Source organism: Lethenteron reissneri, chromosome 67, assembly GCF_015708825.2.
Source record: "Lethenteron reissneri isolate LAM-NWPU_2019-01 chromosome 67, ASM1570882v1, whole genome shotgun sequence".
NCBI lineage: Eukaryota > Metazoa > Chordata > Hyperoartia > Petromyzontiformes > Petromyzontidae > Lethenteron > Lethenteron reissneri.
In genome coordinates, this window is record NC_083845.1 from 1,551,642 (window position 1) to 1,568,617 (window position 16,976).

The 16,976-nt window shown below is 50.8% G+C and overlaps 1 protein-coding gene across 1 annotated transcript; it reads left to right on the top strand.

Annotated features, from left to right (window-relative positions):
• The first annotated feature begins 8,799 nt into the window (after nucleotides 1-8,799).
• Nucleotides 8,800-16,480, top strand: LOC133360207 (uncharacterized). The gene is made up of 2 exons (XM_061578834.1): nucleotides 8,800-9,292; nucleotides 13,658-16,480. The coding sequence occupies exon 2, from the start codon at nucleotides 13,685-13,687 to the stop codon at nucleotides 14,588-14,590; it is 906 nt and encodes a 301-aa protein (XP_061434818.1). The 5' UTR covers nucleotides 8,800-9,292; nucleotides 13,658-13,684; the 3' UTR covers nucleotides 14,591-16,480.
• Nucleotides 16,481-16,976: the final 496 nt, after the last annotated feature.

The window sequence follows — 16,976 nt, forward strand, 5'->3', positions numbered from 1 at the left end:
TCCAAATATACAGAGGCATCATCGGGGTTGGGATCAAGCCGACAAGCTCCTGCATACCCAACGAGGGATAAAACATTTCCTTGCTACGCGACCATGGGGAGAGAGATACGCATACTCCAAGTATACAAACATGCATCGTCAGGGTTGAGATCGAACCCACAAACTGCCGCTTACCCGGCGAGGGAGATGACATCTCCTAGCCGCCGCAGCACCTCAAAAAGACGCCGCCCCCACACCTGCAGGGGAGACAGAGCAGCGGAATCGGCCTGGACGCAGCCTGCGATGAGGCGCGAGGAGAAAGGGGGCGGGGCTGCCGCTGGGCAGTCCCCTAGGCGCCATCTGTTTTATTATTACTACTACTACGACTTTTATTGAACCGATGTCCCAACGGCTACGGGTTCAGAGAACGGGTCGGTGGGGGTGCAGTCTGCGGGGTTTGTCCCCCGAGGGGATGAGCGACTCTCCCTCTCGGGAATACATTCGTGTGGGGGGGGGGGGGGGGTGATCTGCGGGGTTTGTCCCCCAAGGGGATGAGCGACTCTCCCTCTCGGGAATACATTCGTGTGGGGGAGGGGGGGGGGGTCTGCGGGGTTTGTCCCCCGAGGGGATGAGCGACTCTCCCTCTCGGGAATACATTCGTATGGGGGAGGGGGGGGGGGGTCTGAGTGGGACTGTGCCTCCACGAGCAACGCCATTCTCACTCGCCCCCTCTACACCAGCATTGTCCCCCAGCGAGGCAGGCAAGGCAGGCAGGCATCGTGCGTTCTCTCCGGCACACTGACCGGGGTTCAACTTTATTGGGCCTCATCAGCAGCCGAGTCGAGCTCGGTTCACGAATCGATTTTTGGTGTTCGGTTAAAATAATTTCGTTGAGAACCCTCCACCACTCATCCCCCAGGTTTCCCCTCATGGGGTTAGTTATATCCATAATAGAGGTTTTTTGGCTGAGAGCGTGTAAATATAAACGTGTTGTTAAACCCGCTACCACCCGACACAGCCATTTAGTAAGGGTTGTCACGTAAACAAAGCATGCCAATTTGTTACCAGTTCAGTAGGCATATGTGTTAAACTGAGGTTGGTTATACTCCCCTCTATTAAGGTGCTATATAAATTACGTTAAGATAAGTGTAAAATCATTAAAGGGCCCGAATCTCGTGTGTGATAACTGCAGCTTCCAGATTCCAAAGGGAAAATTGCTTTAAAGAAAACTAATTTGTTTAACAATACGCATGTTGAATTCCTGTTGACATACAAACCCCATTTAATTACCAGAAACCCCCCAAAAAGGACCATAACGATGTTACAGATCCTCTGTGCATGTTTGCGGACACAGCAGGCGCACCGAGGGAGGGCCCTCGTGGGAGCTTGACCGAGCGGAGGGCCTGGAGTGTGGGGGGAGAGGAGGGAAAAGGCCCAGGGTAGTCCCGAGTGATGAGATCCACGAGATGAAGGGTCCAGGGCAGCTTCGCTAAATGCACGCTGCTGCAACGGTGTGGGCAAGCACTGTCGTGCCGGGGTGAGCCGAGGTGGCTGAGGTTACATGAGGTAAGGGGAGTGCGGGGGTGGAAATTCCCTAACAACACCCACCTTTGGAAGCAACTGCGCCACTCAGTCTGGCCTTAATTGGGGGCAGGACACAAAGTGGCCTCTCATGACAGGCCAGGTGGCGTGTGGTGAGGGAGCAGTCGATGGGGCAATGCGTCATTGGTGGCAGGTGTGTCCGAGGCGGTGGGGTGGTCGGGGTTCGCCGGGGCCAGAGGTTGTGGTCCGCAGTGTATTTGGCATTCGCCAGCGCAGTCGGCGTTCGCCCAGGGAAGGACGCAAAATCGATGCTCGCCGCTATCAGGACTCCTGCTGGAGAAGACCGGCTGCTACTGCAGGGCGGGCGGCTCGGTGACCAAGTCTGCAGCTACGTTGTGTTGGTCGGGGCGCTCTTGAAGACGCCAGCCAAGTCTCAAGACTGTCACCGTGTGGAGTCACTGCGTTGAGTTGTTCAACGTGCGGTTGGAGGCGCCAGCCAAGTCCCCCGAGACTGTAGGCACGTGGAGTCTCTCAGAAAGCTATCGAGAACGCAGACTCCGTGACCAAGACAGCAGCCGTGTCGAGTTGTTCAGGGGTTTGTTGGAGAGGCCAACCAAGTCCTGATACTGCAACTGTGTTTAGTTGCTCAGGGCACTGTTGAAGACGTCAGCCAAGTCCTGACACTGCCGTTGTGTACCCTGGACTTCTGCTGCGTTGTTTCATCACCCAAGAGTGGATCTGTTTTGTCGCCACGATGTTCTGTGATTGTTGACGAGAGTGGGCGCTGTGCTCATGTGCGCTGTGAATGTTGCCGAGAGCTCTGAGTTGTGTGTCCTCGGTCGTCTGCCTTTGTCGACGCGCGGGGGTGCTGTGGAGATGTTTGGGATTTTGAAGAGTTGGCTGTGCTTGGTTGTTGAGAACTTATTATCCGCCAGTTGGTTCGTGTCCTTGTGTGGAGTGCGTCAATAGTGCATAACAAACCAAGGCATAGTTAATCAATTCCAAATCTTGTCAAGATTCTGTATTCCTGGACGAGTTATTTATACATCTATTTCCTTTAGTATAAATACATGTTAATTTAGATTCAAATGTTTTTTTCTGACTTTGTGAACGAAAAGACACAAATTCGCCTGTTTTCTCATTGAAAGTAGATACATTTCAAAATAGCACTGGCCTGGTCACAAGTAAAGTTTGTGGGGAATAATCGCCATTTTCTATACTTTTTAGGCATAAGCAATTACGAAATAACACTTAGTAGCCATGAACTAAAATTGTGTTACATAGTGTTATTATTGAGTTCTGTGCTCTGCTCTGTGGTGCGTCGTGAAGGGTCTGCTGCACTCCAACCACCCATCAACTCGTCAACCCGGTCTGCACAGTACTTGTGACGTTCTTCGCCAATAAAATGATGACGATCAATACGGCAGTTTATAACTTGAATGCAACTCATTCTCCCCATCTGCCATCAGAGTTTCATCAACCTGGAACCAATGCAAGACCCTGGCACTAACGTTGGTGGCAGAGGTGTCGATGTTCATCGCACCGCTGCCAAATCGGACATCGCCGCTCGACTACATCCACACGTCGATTCTCAAATCGTGCTTGTGCCGCTGGTTGTTCATCTGGCAAAACTTTCGTTCAGCGAGGGGCTGTTTCACAGACCAGTTCTAAATGGCGCAAGTAACACCGCTCCTGAAAAAGTTGGCTTGAGCCACAGTGACTGCAAAACTATCGCCCGATCTGAAACCTGAGTGTGAGTTTAAAGGTCATAGAGCTCCTGTGTCTGAAGCAATTACTTCCCCATGTCGCTGCGACGAGCAGATTCAAGCTGTTGCAGTTGGCGTACCGGAAGTCCCACAGCATTGAGACGGCTCTACTAACGATCACTGATAACGTCTCTTAGATCACGAATGACCGGTGCGCAGCAGCATTGGCTGGCCTCGATCTCTCAGCTGCCTTCGACACCATCGACTATGAAATATTGATCAGGCAGTTAAGGTCAAGGTTTGGTGCATCGGTTATGGAATTGAGGTTGATTGAGTCATGGCTACATGGTCGATCACAGTTCGTCAAGCTGGGTGATGAACAGCCATCGCCGATGCCATGCCGAGTCGGCGTATCGCAGGGGTCCGTCCTCGGACCATTCCTATTTCCAACATACTCCGATCGTTGATGTCATCTCATCACAGAACATCAAGTTACATCAATATGCTTATGATACACAATTGTTCAATGCAGTGAAGTCAAAGTTAGACATGCAGAGCCTCGGCGACCTCGAAGATTGCATGCAAGCGGTGCAAGTGTGGTTTGCACAAAATGAAATGCGGAGGTTCTGATGATTGGCACTCAGGCCAAGGCGAAAACATTCGTGGGAGGATCAGTTGTGGTGGTCACAGATTCCAGGATTCAGTGTATTATTCATCACAAGAGCCTTGGCATCATACTCGACCAGAATGTCGTTTGATCACCACGTGCAAAATGTAGGCGAGTCCTGCAATTTTCATATCAGGGCTCTGCAACACATTCGACTACAATTGAGTCGTGACATAGCCAACATGGTGGCATGTAGCGTAACATCTACAGGCTCGATTAATGAAAATTACTACTTTTTGAGACGTCTGGCAAAAACTTTAACAATCTGCAGCGTGACTGCAGGGATTCATCTTCTTGGTTCTTGTATTTAATTCCTCTTGATATGCAGATTATTTTGTCAATGCGAATTCCCCCCCCCCCCTTCCAAACCAGCTTAAATAGACGCTCCAAGCGTGGTGGTGTTTTCTTTTAGATGCTGTCGCCTCGACATACCTGGTCTTCACCTGAGGACGACTGCTTGTGTTGTGGCCGAAACGTCGTGAGAATTATTTTATTATGTTTTATTTTTATTATTTTATTACTACCCTTCTACGTGACTTTACCGAAAGAACCAAGAAGATGAATCTGCAGCGTGTACAAAATGCTCTGGCATGTGTCGTGACGGGTGCTGCAAGATCCGACCATGTCCGTCCTGTGCTCGCCGGGCTGCATTGGCTTCCGGTTACCGAACGAATTCGTTGTACCAGTGGCTCCTTAACCTTTACTGCAGCGTTGCATCCCTTTGGTTCTCAATCGTTCGAAAATGTACACTGTTAAACAGTACATATGTTTGGTGAAACAAAGTTGTATTTAAGTGCCCGTGCTGAATTTATGTTTCGATGATTTACCTGATATAAAAAAAAATCTGGCCATGTCTTGCACCACCAGAAAGGGCATCTCGCACCCACAGAGGGTGCAGCGTGCACCCCAGGATAAGAACCACGGCATCCTAAGGTCGCACTCATTACACAAAAAGTGATTGCCACAAATGAATCACGATACTTTGCTGATCTTATCAATGAGAATACGCCATCACGCAAACTCCGATCATCCTTGTAGTGGCTTTTGGCGAGCCGTGGAACAAAGACGGTTACCGCATCACGTGCTTTTAGATGCGTTTCTGCGGCCGTCTGGAACCCTCTTCCTTCCAATATTAAGAAGCCACTGTAGCTATGCACTTTTACATCTAGATTGAAAACTAATTTCTTTAGAATTACTATTTGTGTTTAGTTGTCCTTACCCGCACATCTAATGAGCATAGTTGGCTATGTACGGCGTGAAAAAAGTTCAACATGCATGATTTCTCCCCCTGTTCGAGAGAGAGTGAGTGGATGTTGTTTGTTCTCTCCCCCTGTTCTACATACAGAGTGAGTGCAGGTTGTGTGTTCTCTCCCCCTGTTCTACACACACGGAGTGAGTGCAGGCTGTGTGTTCTCTCCCCCTGTTCTACATACAGAGTGAGTGCAGTTTGTGTGTTCTCTCTCCCTGTTCTCCACACAGAGTGAGTGCAGGTTGTGTGTTCTCTCCCCCTGTTCTACACACACGGAGTGAGTGCAGGCTGTGTGTTCTCTCCCCCTGTTCTACATACAGAGTGAGTGCAGGTTGTGTGTTCTCTCTCCCTGTTCTCCACACAGAGTGAGTGCAGGTTGTGTGTTCTCTCCCCCTGTTCTACACACACGGAGTGAGTGCAGGCTGTGTGTTCTCTCCCCCTGTTCTACACACAGAGTGAGTGCAGGTTGTGTGTTCTCTCTCCCTGTTCTACACACACAGAGTGAGTGCAGGCTGTGTGTTCTCTCCCCCTGTTCTACACGCAGAGTGAGTGCAGGTTGTGTGTTCTCTCTCCCTGTTCTACACACAGAGTGAGTGCAGGTTGTGTGTTCTCTCTCCCTGTTCTACACACAGAGAGAGTGCAGGTTGTGTGTTCTCTCTCCCTGTTCTACACACAGAGTGAGTGCAGGTTGTGTGTTCTCTCCCCCTGTTCTACATACAGAGTGAGTGCAGGTTGTGTGTTCTCTCCCCCTGTTCTACACACACAGAGTGAGTGCAGTCTGTGTGTTCTCTCCCCCTGTTCTACACGCAGAGTGAGTGCAGGTTGTGTGTTCTCTCTCCCTGTTCTACACACAGAGAGAGTGCAGGTTGTGTGTTCTCTCTCCCTGTTCTACACACAGAGAGAGTGCAGGTTGTGTGTTCTCCCCCTGTTTTACACACAGAGTGAGTGCAGGTTGTGTGTTCTCTCCCCCTGTTCTACACACAGAGAGAGTGCAGGTTGTGTTCTCTCTCCCTGTTCTACACACAGAGAGAGTGCAGGTTGTGTGTTCTCTCTCCCTGTTCTACACACAGAGAGAGTGCAGGTTGTGTGTTCTCTCCCCCTGTTCTACACACAGAGTGAGTGCAGGTTGTGTGTTTTCTCTCCCTGTTCTACACACAGAGAGAGTGCAGGTTGTGTGTTCTCTCTCCCTGTTCTACACACAGAGAGAGTGCAGGTTGTGTGTTCTCTCCCCCTGTTCTACACACAGAGTGAGTGCAGGCTGTGTGTTCTCTCTCCCTGTTCTACATACAGAGTGAGTGCAGGTTGTGTGTTCTCTCCCCCTGTTCTGCGTGGATTCCCTCCGGGCTCTCCGGTTTCCTTCTCCCGTAGTTAAACCCCCACCCAGAGAGGAACTGGTACCGAGCCAAAAGCACATCCCCCATGTGCTGAAACATGAACCTGCAGATCACTCGACAGGGAACACGCACAGCAGCAAGCAGCAGCATCACCCCCCGACTGCGTAACTGGGCAGGGCCCTCTTGGAAGTGAGTCCTGGGACTCAGTGACGGCTGTCCTGCGTAATCTCGCGGAATATTAAATGTGGCGCCACGGTGGCGAGATGTTAACTGCCTCGCCTGGTACACAGGAGGTCGTGGGTTCGACCCTGACCCTGACGCCTGCTGCTGTATATCTGTAGTCTGCGTCTCTCTCGCTCTCTCCCCGTGGTCGGGTGGATTCTCCTCCGGTGTCCTCCGGTGTTTTCCTCCACAGAATCACCGTCACGCGTTTATAGTATTTGCCTGCTGCTATACATTCACACGCGATAAACCACGTCGCTGAGCTATCATCTGTGGCAAGGTCGCTTCTCAATAAGAGCTACGTAGCTCTGGGCCTTACCTGGTAAAATAAAAAATAGTTTTACGAGGGACCGAAGTGGCTTATCACGTGACTGCAGGGATCCATACTCGTTGGTTCTTTCAGTAAGGTCACGTAGGTAGAAAATAAAATAAATCACGACGTTGCGGGCGCAACACAAGCGTCCACCTGATGACGGACGCTGCTTGTGTTGCGCCCGAAACGTCGTGATTTAATTAAATTTATACCTACGTGACTTTACCGATAGAATCAAAGAGTACAGCTAAATACTCTAAACGCGTGACGGTGATTTAAAATCAGGGGCGGTTTCTTCATTAGGGCGATTGGGCGACGCACCACCAATGTCATTCAACCACAGAGTTACGCTAGCCGTCACTGTGTCTCTGGATATAGTCCAATCAGCGTCATGTCACGTTCTGTGGAGTACCGCCTCTTTTTGGGCGATTTCACTCCGGCTGAGAATCGCCCCGAGTGGCCCCATAGACTTACATTCAAAGATGTTTTTTTTCGAACGGCGGGCGCGCCAATGCATTCTCTGGCTTCCGGGAGGGCTCGCCCTAACGTGCTTACGTGATCATACGTAAGCACGTTTCATCCAACAATATAATTTGTCGCCACCTAGTGGAATCTTTAATAAAATAAACTTGAGTGGATTGTATTAATAGTGAGTATAGAAACAAACAAGATGTATTGTAAGAGTCACTTTATTTTTCATTAATATTAAAGAAGTGAAGTTGCCTTTACATGCTTAAGCTGTTAATTTATCCATTGCATGGGTGGACCTTATCAATCATCCAGACATTTGCCCCCCCTGAGAGATTTTGCAGGAGCCGCCACTGTTTAAAATGTGGAATAAAAAACCAGAGGACGCGTCGAAAAAAATCCACGCGACCACCACGGAAAGAAAGATACAGAGAGAACACGCAGCAGACTCCAAATATACAAACAGGCATCAAGGTCGCGATTAAACCCACAACCTCCCGCGTACCCAGCGAGGGCGATAGCATCTCCTAGCCACCGTGGCGCCCCAAGAAGACACCCCCCCCCCCTCCCCCCGGTACCGCCTGCAGCGGAGACGGAGCGGCAGAATCGGCCAAAACGCGTGACATTGATTCTAAATGTGGAAGAAAAAGCCAGAAATCCGGATGAAAATCCACGCGACCATGGGGAGAGCACGCACACTCCAAATATCTAGCAGGCGTCAGGGTCACGACCTCCTGTATACCAGGCGAGGTAGTTCACATCTCCGAGCCACCGTGGCCCCCAAACGTTGTGACAAGGGGGGGGGGGGGGGGGGTGAGAAATGTGACGTCACATCAAAATGCGCAACTTTAAATAAATATAGACAACACGTTCTACTTAATTAGACTTTTTAATAAAGGTTTTCTCCTACAACATCAGAGTGCAGCGCCACATTAAATCGTCCAAAATCGTGACGTCATTTATGGACGGCCCCATTGTTTTTACGTAGACTACTAGCAGGACGTACCCGGACTTGCCCGGGGGACAAATATATTTCAAAACTTGTCTTCTCTTAAAAACGTAACATCCACACACACACAAATACTCGGCCGTACGTCCGCCTGGCGGCCCGGTGTGATTGTGGGGGCGGGGCTAGGACTCACCTGAATGACGTCAGCGGTGGGCGGGGCTTGGGGCGGGCGTCGATCTGCTGCGTGTGTTGAGTGGAGTGCCGCCGCTGCGCGTGCTCTGAAGTCGCCTACCCCGCCTGTGTGTGGGGGTCGTCGCTGTGTGTGGTGGCTGTGTGTGGGGGTCTTCGCTGTGTGTGGTGGCTGTGTGTGGTGGCTGTGTGTGGTGGTGGCTGTGTGTGGGGGTCTTCGCTGTGTGTGGTGGTGGTCTTTGCTGTGTGGGGGTCTTCGCTGTGTGTGTGGTAGCTGTGTGTGGTGGTGGCTGTGTGTGTGGTGGTGGTCTTTGCTGTGTGGGGGTCTTCGCTGTGTGTGGGGGTGGCTGTGTGTGGTGGTGTTCGCTGTGTGTGGTGGTGGCTGTGTGTGTGGTGGCTGTGTGTGGTGGTGTCTGTGTGTATTCGCGTGTGTTCACGTGTCTGTGTGTGTGTATTCGCGTGTCTGTGTGTGTGTCTCTGTGTGTCTGTGTGTGTGTCTGTGTGTGTCTCTGAGTGTGTGTGTGTCTGTGTGTGTGTGTGTGTGTCTCTGAGTGTGTGTGTGTCTGTGTGTCTGTGTGTGTGTCCCCGCCTCTGCCCTGCACTTTCACCGCCACGGAGGTGAATCTGCCGCCGCCGCCGCCGCTGCGTCCACAGCCGCCGCTCCAACAGTCGAGGTGCGACTCGCCGCCTTCTTTAGCTCCTCCGCGTTACGAGATGCGCCTTCTTTAGCTCCTCCGCGTTACGAGATGCGCCTTCTTCAACCCCAGTGCGTCTTGTCGTTCGGAGCAAGAGCTCGGGGTTCGATTGCGTCTTATCGACCCCCCTTTCTTACCGATATCACCTCTTGCCACGGCAGCTCTCTCTCTCTCTCACTTCAGCAGTCTTTTCTTGCTGCGGTTGTCCCACCTGATGATGATTGCTTGTGTTGCAATAGAAACGTCGTGATTTGTTTTATTGTATTTCTAACTACGTGAGTTTGTCGAAAGAACCAAAAAGTTTGCCCAGATTTGTGTAACTTTTATAGGGTGCGTCTTATAATCCGGTGTACGTGGCCAGATTTTTTATAAATTTCGATTTAAAGCTTTCGTGACTGCAGGGATTCATCTTCTTTGTTCTTTCGGTAAGGTCACGTCGAAGGGAAATAATGAAAATAAATCATAATACAATAAAATTCTCACGACGTTTCGGCCACAACGCAAGCAGCCGTCCTCAGGTGAAGTAACAGAGCTGTCGGAAAGACAGCGTCCTAATGAACACCGCTAAGCTTGGCAGCGATAGTTAAGCTGGGTGGGAGGAGGAGAGAGCCTTGACAAAGGAGTTTACACATCAACAGAGGCACGTGCATATTGATGACAAATGCATATCTGCATTTGCCATATGCTAAATTCCTCTGTTGATATGTAAGATTTGTATAACTTTATTGGCTTCGGGGCACGGGTGCGTCTTACTTTCCGGAGCGTCTCAGTCGGCAGCACGCTGGGCTCCTGGGGTGATGGGAGCGATGGTGGTGGTGAGTGTGTGATGTCGTGTGGCGATGGTTATTAGCGATGATATTGTGAGTAATAGTGGAGCGGTGGCGCAGCAGTTAGCACGACTCAAGTTCGATTCCAGCTCACGGCCGTCAACACCGGTGACGATTATCTGAACCGGTCCTGGGCCTCGCCTAGGTCGGCTGAGCCTCAAATGAGTGCCTGGTGCGGTGTGTAGCAAACATCGCCACTGGGAATACAAAGGCGGCCGGGCGTGGTGCTGGCCACCCACCATTTCGTGTGACGTTTCGGCCTTCATAGGTGCTACTCGCTAACAGCGCCATACCTGCCAACCCCTTATAATAATTATAATTATCAGGGCCTAGCTTATACAGACCTATTTAGACCTTATTGGTCACCCCATGCCCATAGAAATCTCAACGTGCATCCTACCATGTCCCATCACAAGGGAGAAACACAAACAAATAGACACAAACTTACGTTACAAAAAATTCGTATTTGCCCGTATTGAAACGGATGGACGCCGTTTGGACCTGAAAACTCAATTACCTTGTTCAGGAATCCGGGTAAACCGTATGGGTTGACGGGTATACAGCACTTGCCCCAACAGCCTGGCAAATCTATACGAGGGATGGTTGCCTTTGGTGATGGTTCGAGTGATGTTATGGCGATGTTTTACGGAGTCATCCGGGAGTCCTGGGACTCTCACGAGGGTCCTCACGCTGAATTGGCATTTATTTAAAGATGTGACCCCGTACCCCTCCTAGACATCTTTGAAAAAGATCATCATGCTTTCCCACCTGATGATGGACGCTTGTGTTGCGCCCGAAACGTCGTGATTTATTTTATACCTACGTGACTTTACCGAAAGAACCAAAGAGTATGGATTCCTGCAGTCACGAAAGCTTCAAATCAATATATCTCTGTGAGTCCCTATGTATCTCGGTCTCTGTATCCCTATGTATCTTTATGAGTCTCTATGTATCTCTATGCGTCTCTGTGTTTCTCTATGGGTCTCTGTATCTCTGAGTCTCTATGTATCTCTATGAGCCTCGATGTATCTCAATGGGTTTCTAGGGAGCGGTAGTGTAGCGGTTAGCACCCTGCGCTACACATTTTGCGACCTGAGTTTGATTCCCGCTCACAGCCAAAACCAGTGATAATCATCTAAACTGGACCTGGGCCTCCCCTAGGTCGACTCAGCCTCAAATAAGTACCTGTGCAATGTTTAAACATCGCCACTGGGGAGACAAAGGCGGTCGGGCATGGTTGTTGTCGACCCACCCTCTCGTGTACCGTGCCAGCCTTCATAGGTGCTCGCTAACAGCACTTGCCCCAACAGTCTGTAAAGACTCTACGGGGGATCTTTGTATTTGTCTTCGTGTGTATCTATGAGTCCCTATGGGTCGACTACGGTTCATAGTTTGGTTTGTGCCTTGAATGTAACTGTGTGTGTGTCTCTACGTGTCTCGATGGGTTCACCACGTGGTCCATAGTGTGGGTTGCTTGGCTACAATTGCACCACTCTGGCTTATGTATTTTCTGTATTCCTACGTATCGCTATGGGTCTCTGAGTCTATCTCGACGTATCTTTCTGGGTGAATGTTTTCACCACCCGTGTATATTTGGAGTTTGTGTGTCTCTCTCCCCGTGTTCCCGTGGATTTTTCTCAGCGTCCTCCAGTTTTTCCCCTCCACATTTAGAATAAACGTCACGCTTTTCGAGTATTTGGCTGATATAAATTCCACGTGATGATAAGCCACCAACTTGGTTGAGCTTCCATGACGTGTGGCCAGGTCACCTTTGAAAAACAACTACATAGCTCAGTGGGGCCTTACCTTGGTACAATAAAAATAGTTGAATTTAGTTTTCATAGGCGCTGCTCGCTAAAAGCACTTGCCCAAACAGTCTGTTAAAGGCTATATCAGGGGGAGTCTTTATCAATTAATCTTTATTTGGTGCGCCAAAATTGCCCTCCATAAAGTAGTGCATCAGTGCACATTCCAGCAGCAACACGGGAACGATATAGGGGGTTATGGAGCAACCCGTCACGCACTCAGCTTGTTGAGCTGTCATTTGTGTCCAGGTCGCTTCTGAAAAAAAGGTTTATAGCTCAGTGGGCCTTACCTGGCAAAATAAAAACAGTTTCAGTTCACAGGAGGCCATGGGTTCGATCCCGACCCTGACTGACACCTGTTGTATATTTCGAGTTTCCGTGTCTCTCTCTCCTCTCCCCGTGGTCGCGTGGACTTTTCTTCGGGTCCTCCGGTTTTTGCCTCCACATTTAGAATCAATGTCACACGTTTAGAGTATATGGCTGCTGTAATTGTCCACGTGGTGATCCTTTGCCACTCCATTGAGCTATCCGTTGTGATAGCCCGGTTTCTTCTGAAAAATAGCTGCATAGTGCAGTGGGCCTTACCTGGTAAAAAAAAAAAGTAGTTTAGAGTTCTGGTTAAGATCTGCACTGCATTATAAAATTTTGCATTGGGCAGTGTTGTGTACGGAGAGATACAACATCGAATCTGCCCATTGTGGGGTCAGATACGGAGTTTTAGCTGCTTGATATTTGGTGCAAGTGCTGGTGGCCATGGGGTTGTATATGTGTATGTTGAACTTCCTCCTCGCATCATACATAGCCTACCTGCTAGGCTGGGTGAGTAAATAGGTGGGTGAGTGAGCCAGTGGAATGATTTGCGGAGTCATTTTTATAATTAGCAAAAGTCGGAAGCCATCTGGTATACGATGGCCGACCGCTCTACAGTGACGCAGATAGTGCATGATATTTTTACACTTTATGGGGCGCCATGTGGCGAGATGTTATTTCACTCGCCTGGTATGCAGGAGTTCGTGGGTTCGATTCCAACCCTGACCCCTGCTGTATATTGGGAGTTTGCATGTCTATTTCCCTGGGTCGCATGAATTTTCCCCGAGTTCTCCAGATTCAACACTGCCCAGAGACTCAACACTGCGCTTACCATTAGCACGTTTGACTATGTAAGGTGCATGAACGAAGTTCAACATGCATACACTAAGACATACAGCCTGTAAAAGACAAAGACCCCCAACCTGGCAATGCAACTCAGAGAGTCTGCTAACATCGGCAGCTAGGATGGAAACGTCAGAGCCAGTTATGACTTTACCTGGTTAATAACGTCCTTCCAATGATTGCTCAGTTTGTACCCATCTTCTCGGTTGAAGTTGTGTCTGTGTTGAGATATCTGGATGGCTTCATGAACGAATCTTTGCTGGTAGTCAGTGGGTTTGCAGAGTACCTTCGTCTTGGAAAAAACAATTTTGCGTGTGCCCACAGGGTTAAAACAATGATCAGCCACGGCCGAGGTATTGGTGCACGTCGCCACGTAGACATCGCATAGATGCCGCGCAACTGGAGTAGGTTGGATGTGACTAGTAGTGCGCTGTCAATGTTGCGCGCCAGACGACGAGTTACCCAGCATCTATGCGACGTCTATGTGGCGACGTCTATGTGGCGACGTCTATGTGGTGACGTCCACGTGACGACGCTCACGTGCCTCTGGTTCTGCGCAGGTGCCACGCGATCCTTCGCCGAGCACCATGCTCCCGCACTACGCCGGTGCCGATGTGGCGCTCATGCAAGAGCCGTCTCTGCTGCCACCGCCTCCTCCTCCACCTCCTCCTTCGGCCGGCACCGGCACTGACGACCGATCGGCCGGCACCGTCACAGGCACGGCCCGCCTCCTCCTCCTCGGCGAGCCGGCGCCGAACCCCCGTGAGGGCCCAACCGCGCGCCGGCGCGCATGGAAACCACGCACCTTCTCCGACCCGGGGCCATGGGCGCCGACGCGTGATGGCGTCAAGGCGGCCGCCGCCATTGCCGCGGCCGCGGGCCGTGCCGGCGCTGGTGACGGCAGCTTCTCGGACGTCTCCAACGTGTCGGCCGCCGACTCGGGCATCTACGTGAGCTCGCCGGCGCCGTCCCCGCCGGTGGCGCCGTCCCCCTCTCCGCCGGCGCCGCTGTTCTACGTAAACCTCGCGCTGGAACCGGAGGAGCCGTGCTCGGAGACGGCGCCTGGCTCACGATCCGGAGTGCCGGCAGGATGCTTGAACGGCGCCTTCTCGGGACCGTCGCCGCTGCCGGCGCTCCCGCTGCCCGCTGCGGGCGCCGGCGGGAGGCGTCGGGCGGTTCCCGCGGCCGACATGGAGATCCAGTTGGACCCGCTCGCGCTGGCTCCGCCACCACCGCAGTGGAGGGTGGCCGACTCCGGTCCCGCGGGGCCGCCGCGGTTTTGGCCGGGGCAGCCGGAGCACCTCCTGGGTGGTGACTCTGTCGGCGCTGGCGGAATCTCGGTGGCTTTCGACATCCCCGTGGTGAGCGAGTCGTTCCTCAAGCGCACGTGCCACGAGCGCTTCTTCAAGAAGATCTGCGCCATCATCATCGTCATTGTCTTCTCTGGCGTCGTTGCCATGGTGGTGGTGCCGTACATCATGGCCAAGAAGTAGAGACCCAGAGACCCAGAGACCCATGGACTCGCCACAGAGACCCATAGACTCACTACACACAGACTTGCATAGAGAACCAAATACTAACATAGAGACTCATTTATATAGATGCCTAGAGGCTACCATAGAGAGCCATAAACTTAGACTAATAGATCAATATAGAGAACCATAGATTCTTACAGTGACCCATAGATTTACACTGAGACCAAACACTCACACACACCAACAGACACAAAGACAAAGAACCACCATATAGCAAGTGCTGTTAGCGAGTAGCAACTATGAAGGCTGGAACACTACATGGGGGGGTGGGTGACCACCAGCCCTACACCCGGCCGCCTTTGTCTCCCTAGTGGCGATGTTTATACACCACAGCAGGTACTCATTTGAGGCTGAGTCGACCTAGGGGAGGCCCAGGATCAGTTGAAATGATCGTCACTGGTGTTGACCGTGAGCGAAAATCAAACTTGGGTTGCCTGGTTCAAAGCGTAGCGCGCTCACCACTACGCTACCGCTCCCCATTGACACACACACACCATACAGAATCATGGACTCCTCACGAACTCCTTACGGAATCCTTACAGACTCCTAACGGGCTCATTACGGACTACTAATGGCCTCATAGACTCCTCACGGACTCCTCACGGACTCCTCACGGACTCCTCCTGGGCCAAAGGAGGAATTGAGAAGGCTTTGGGCAGCACTCCTGACAACCGGGTTCGAGCCCCTGGACCCTGCCTCTCTCTATCTGTGTGGGTTCATAATGGCTGTGTCGGAGAGCCCGCGACAATGTTCTTACTTTGTTCTTGTCTGAGCACGGTTGGCTATGCACGGTGTGAAAAGTTCAACATATATACATGTACATACAGTGCGCTTATGCCAGCTCCGGTTTCACAGCAAAGGTCTCAGTCCGAATCAGCCGAGCGGCATTATCTTGTGATCAGCTGCTTCACGCCGTTGTGTGGAAGCTACCTGACCTGTCGCTCCACACGACGTTTTTGGTCTTCCTCCCTTCTCTACGCTCGCGAAACGTGCACCCTGCCTAATGCATATGTACGTACTTATACACGTATGTAAGTACATACGTGGCCCTGATCCATGCCACGTAGGAGGACGTCATCACTGCCGTGTGGCTCTTGACCACTGCACGGCTCCATGGGATCGCTCCATGGGATCGCTCGTCCATGGGATTGCCCCATGGAGGAGCGATTCTATGTAAATGCTGTAGTGGGTTTACTCTCCAACACACCCGTGTGCTGTACTAGTAACGAATTGGCAAGTGTTGTGAAAGAGTGAGTAGGTGAACGGGTGGGTGGTAAGGTGAGAGGGTGGTTGGATAAATGGTTGGGTGACTGGTGGGTGGGTAAGTTAGTGTGGGAGGTTGAGTGGGGTGAGTTAGTGTGTGAGTGGGTGGGTGAGTCAGAGAAGTGTTGAGATGTTAACTACCTCGCCCAGAATACAGGAAGTAATCAATTCAATCCCGACCCTGAAGCCTGTATATTTGGAGTTTGCATCTTCTCCCGTGGTTACGTCGATTTTCCTCTGATTCCTTCGGGTTTGTTTTACACATAGACTTTCGCGACCAATATCATCCATAATAGAGGGTTTTTTGGGAGTTTGATCACGTAAATATATAAATGTGTCTTTAAAACCCACCACCACCCGACACAGCCAACTAGTAAGGGTTGTCACGTAAACAGAACGTGCCAATTCCTCACTAGTACAGCACACCGGTGTGTTGGAGAGTCAAGCCACAACGTTTACAATCTGAGTACGACGTTTCGCCAGTAATTACAGCTAGCTTCATCAGGCGACAGCCAAATTTGTGGAGAAGTGCACCTGTTTCGTTCCTTATATAGAGGCGTAGATGTGGTGATCACACTTTTCCGCTCTTGGGTAAAGTGGGGGGGGGGGGGGTTAATGAATTATGCATGTGCATTATGCGAGCCTTTGATCTTGTCCTTCCTGTCCATTGTGCGTATTAAAATACCGGGTTTTCCCTCCGCATTTAGAATCAACACGCGTTTTAAAGGATTTGACTGCAATAAATGTTTACGTGATAAGCCACTTCGTTGACCTAGTATATATGTAACTAGGTCACTTGTGAAAAAGAGTGCCATGGTGGCAAGATGTTAACTGCCTCGTCTTTTATAAGCGAGGTCATGGGTTCGATCCCGGCCCTGACGTCTGTATATTTGCATTTATACAGGGTGTTAAAAAAAATATGGATGAAACCCTTACCACTTGAAAGGGTGGGGCATAGAGTTTTAAATTATTATCGTTAGATGCCTCTTCCAGCGCACAAACAGCCCCTATCCTCAGTCTTTCGCAAGACGGTGACCCCGCAACACAAGGCGTTTTGCGTTCTGCAAGACAGAATCCGTAA

What these genes read in the sequence shown, in the direction of transcription:
- LOC133360207 (XM_061578834.1), top strand. Translation starts at nt 13,685, where the DNA reads ATGCTCCCGCACTACGCCGGTGCCGATGTGGCGCTCATGCAAGAGCCG.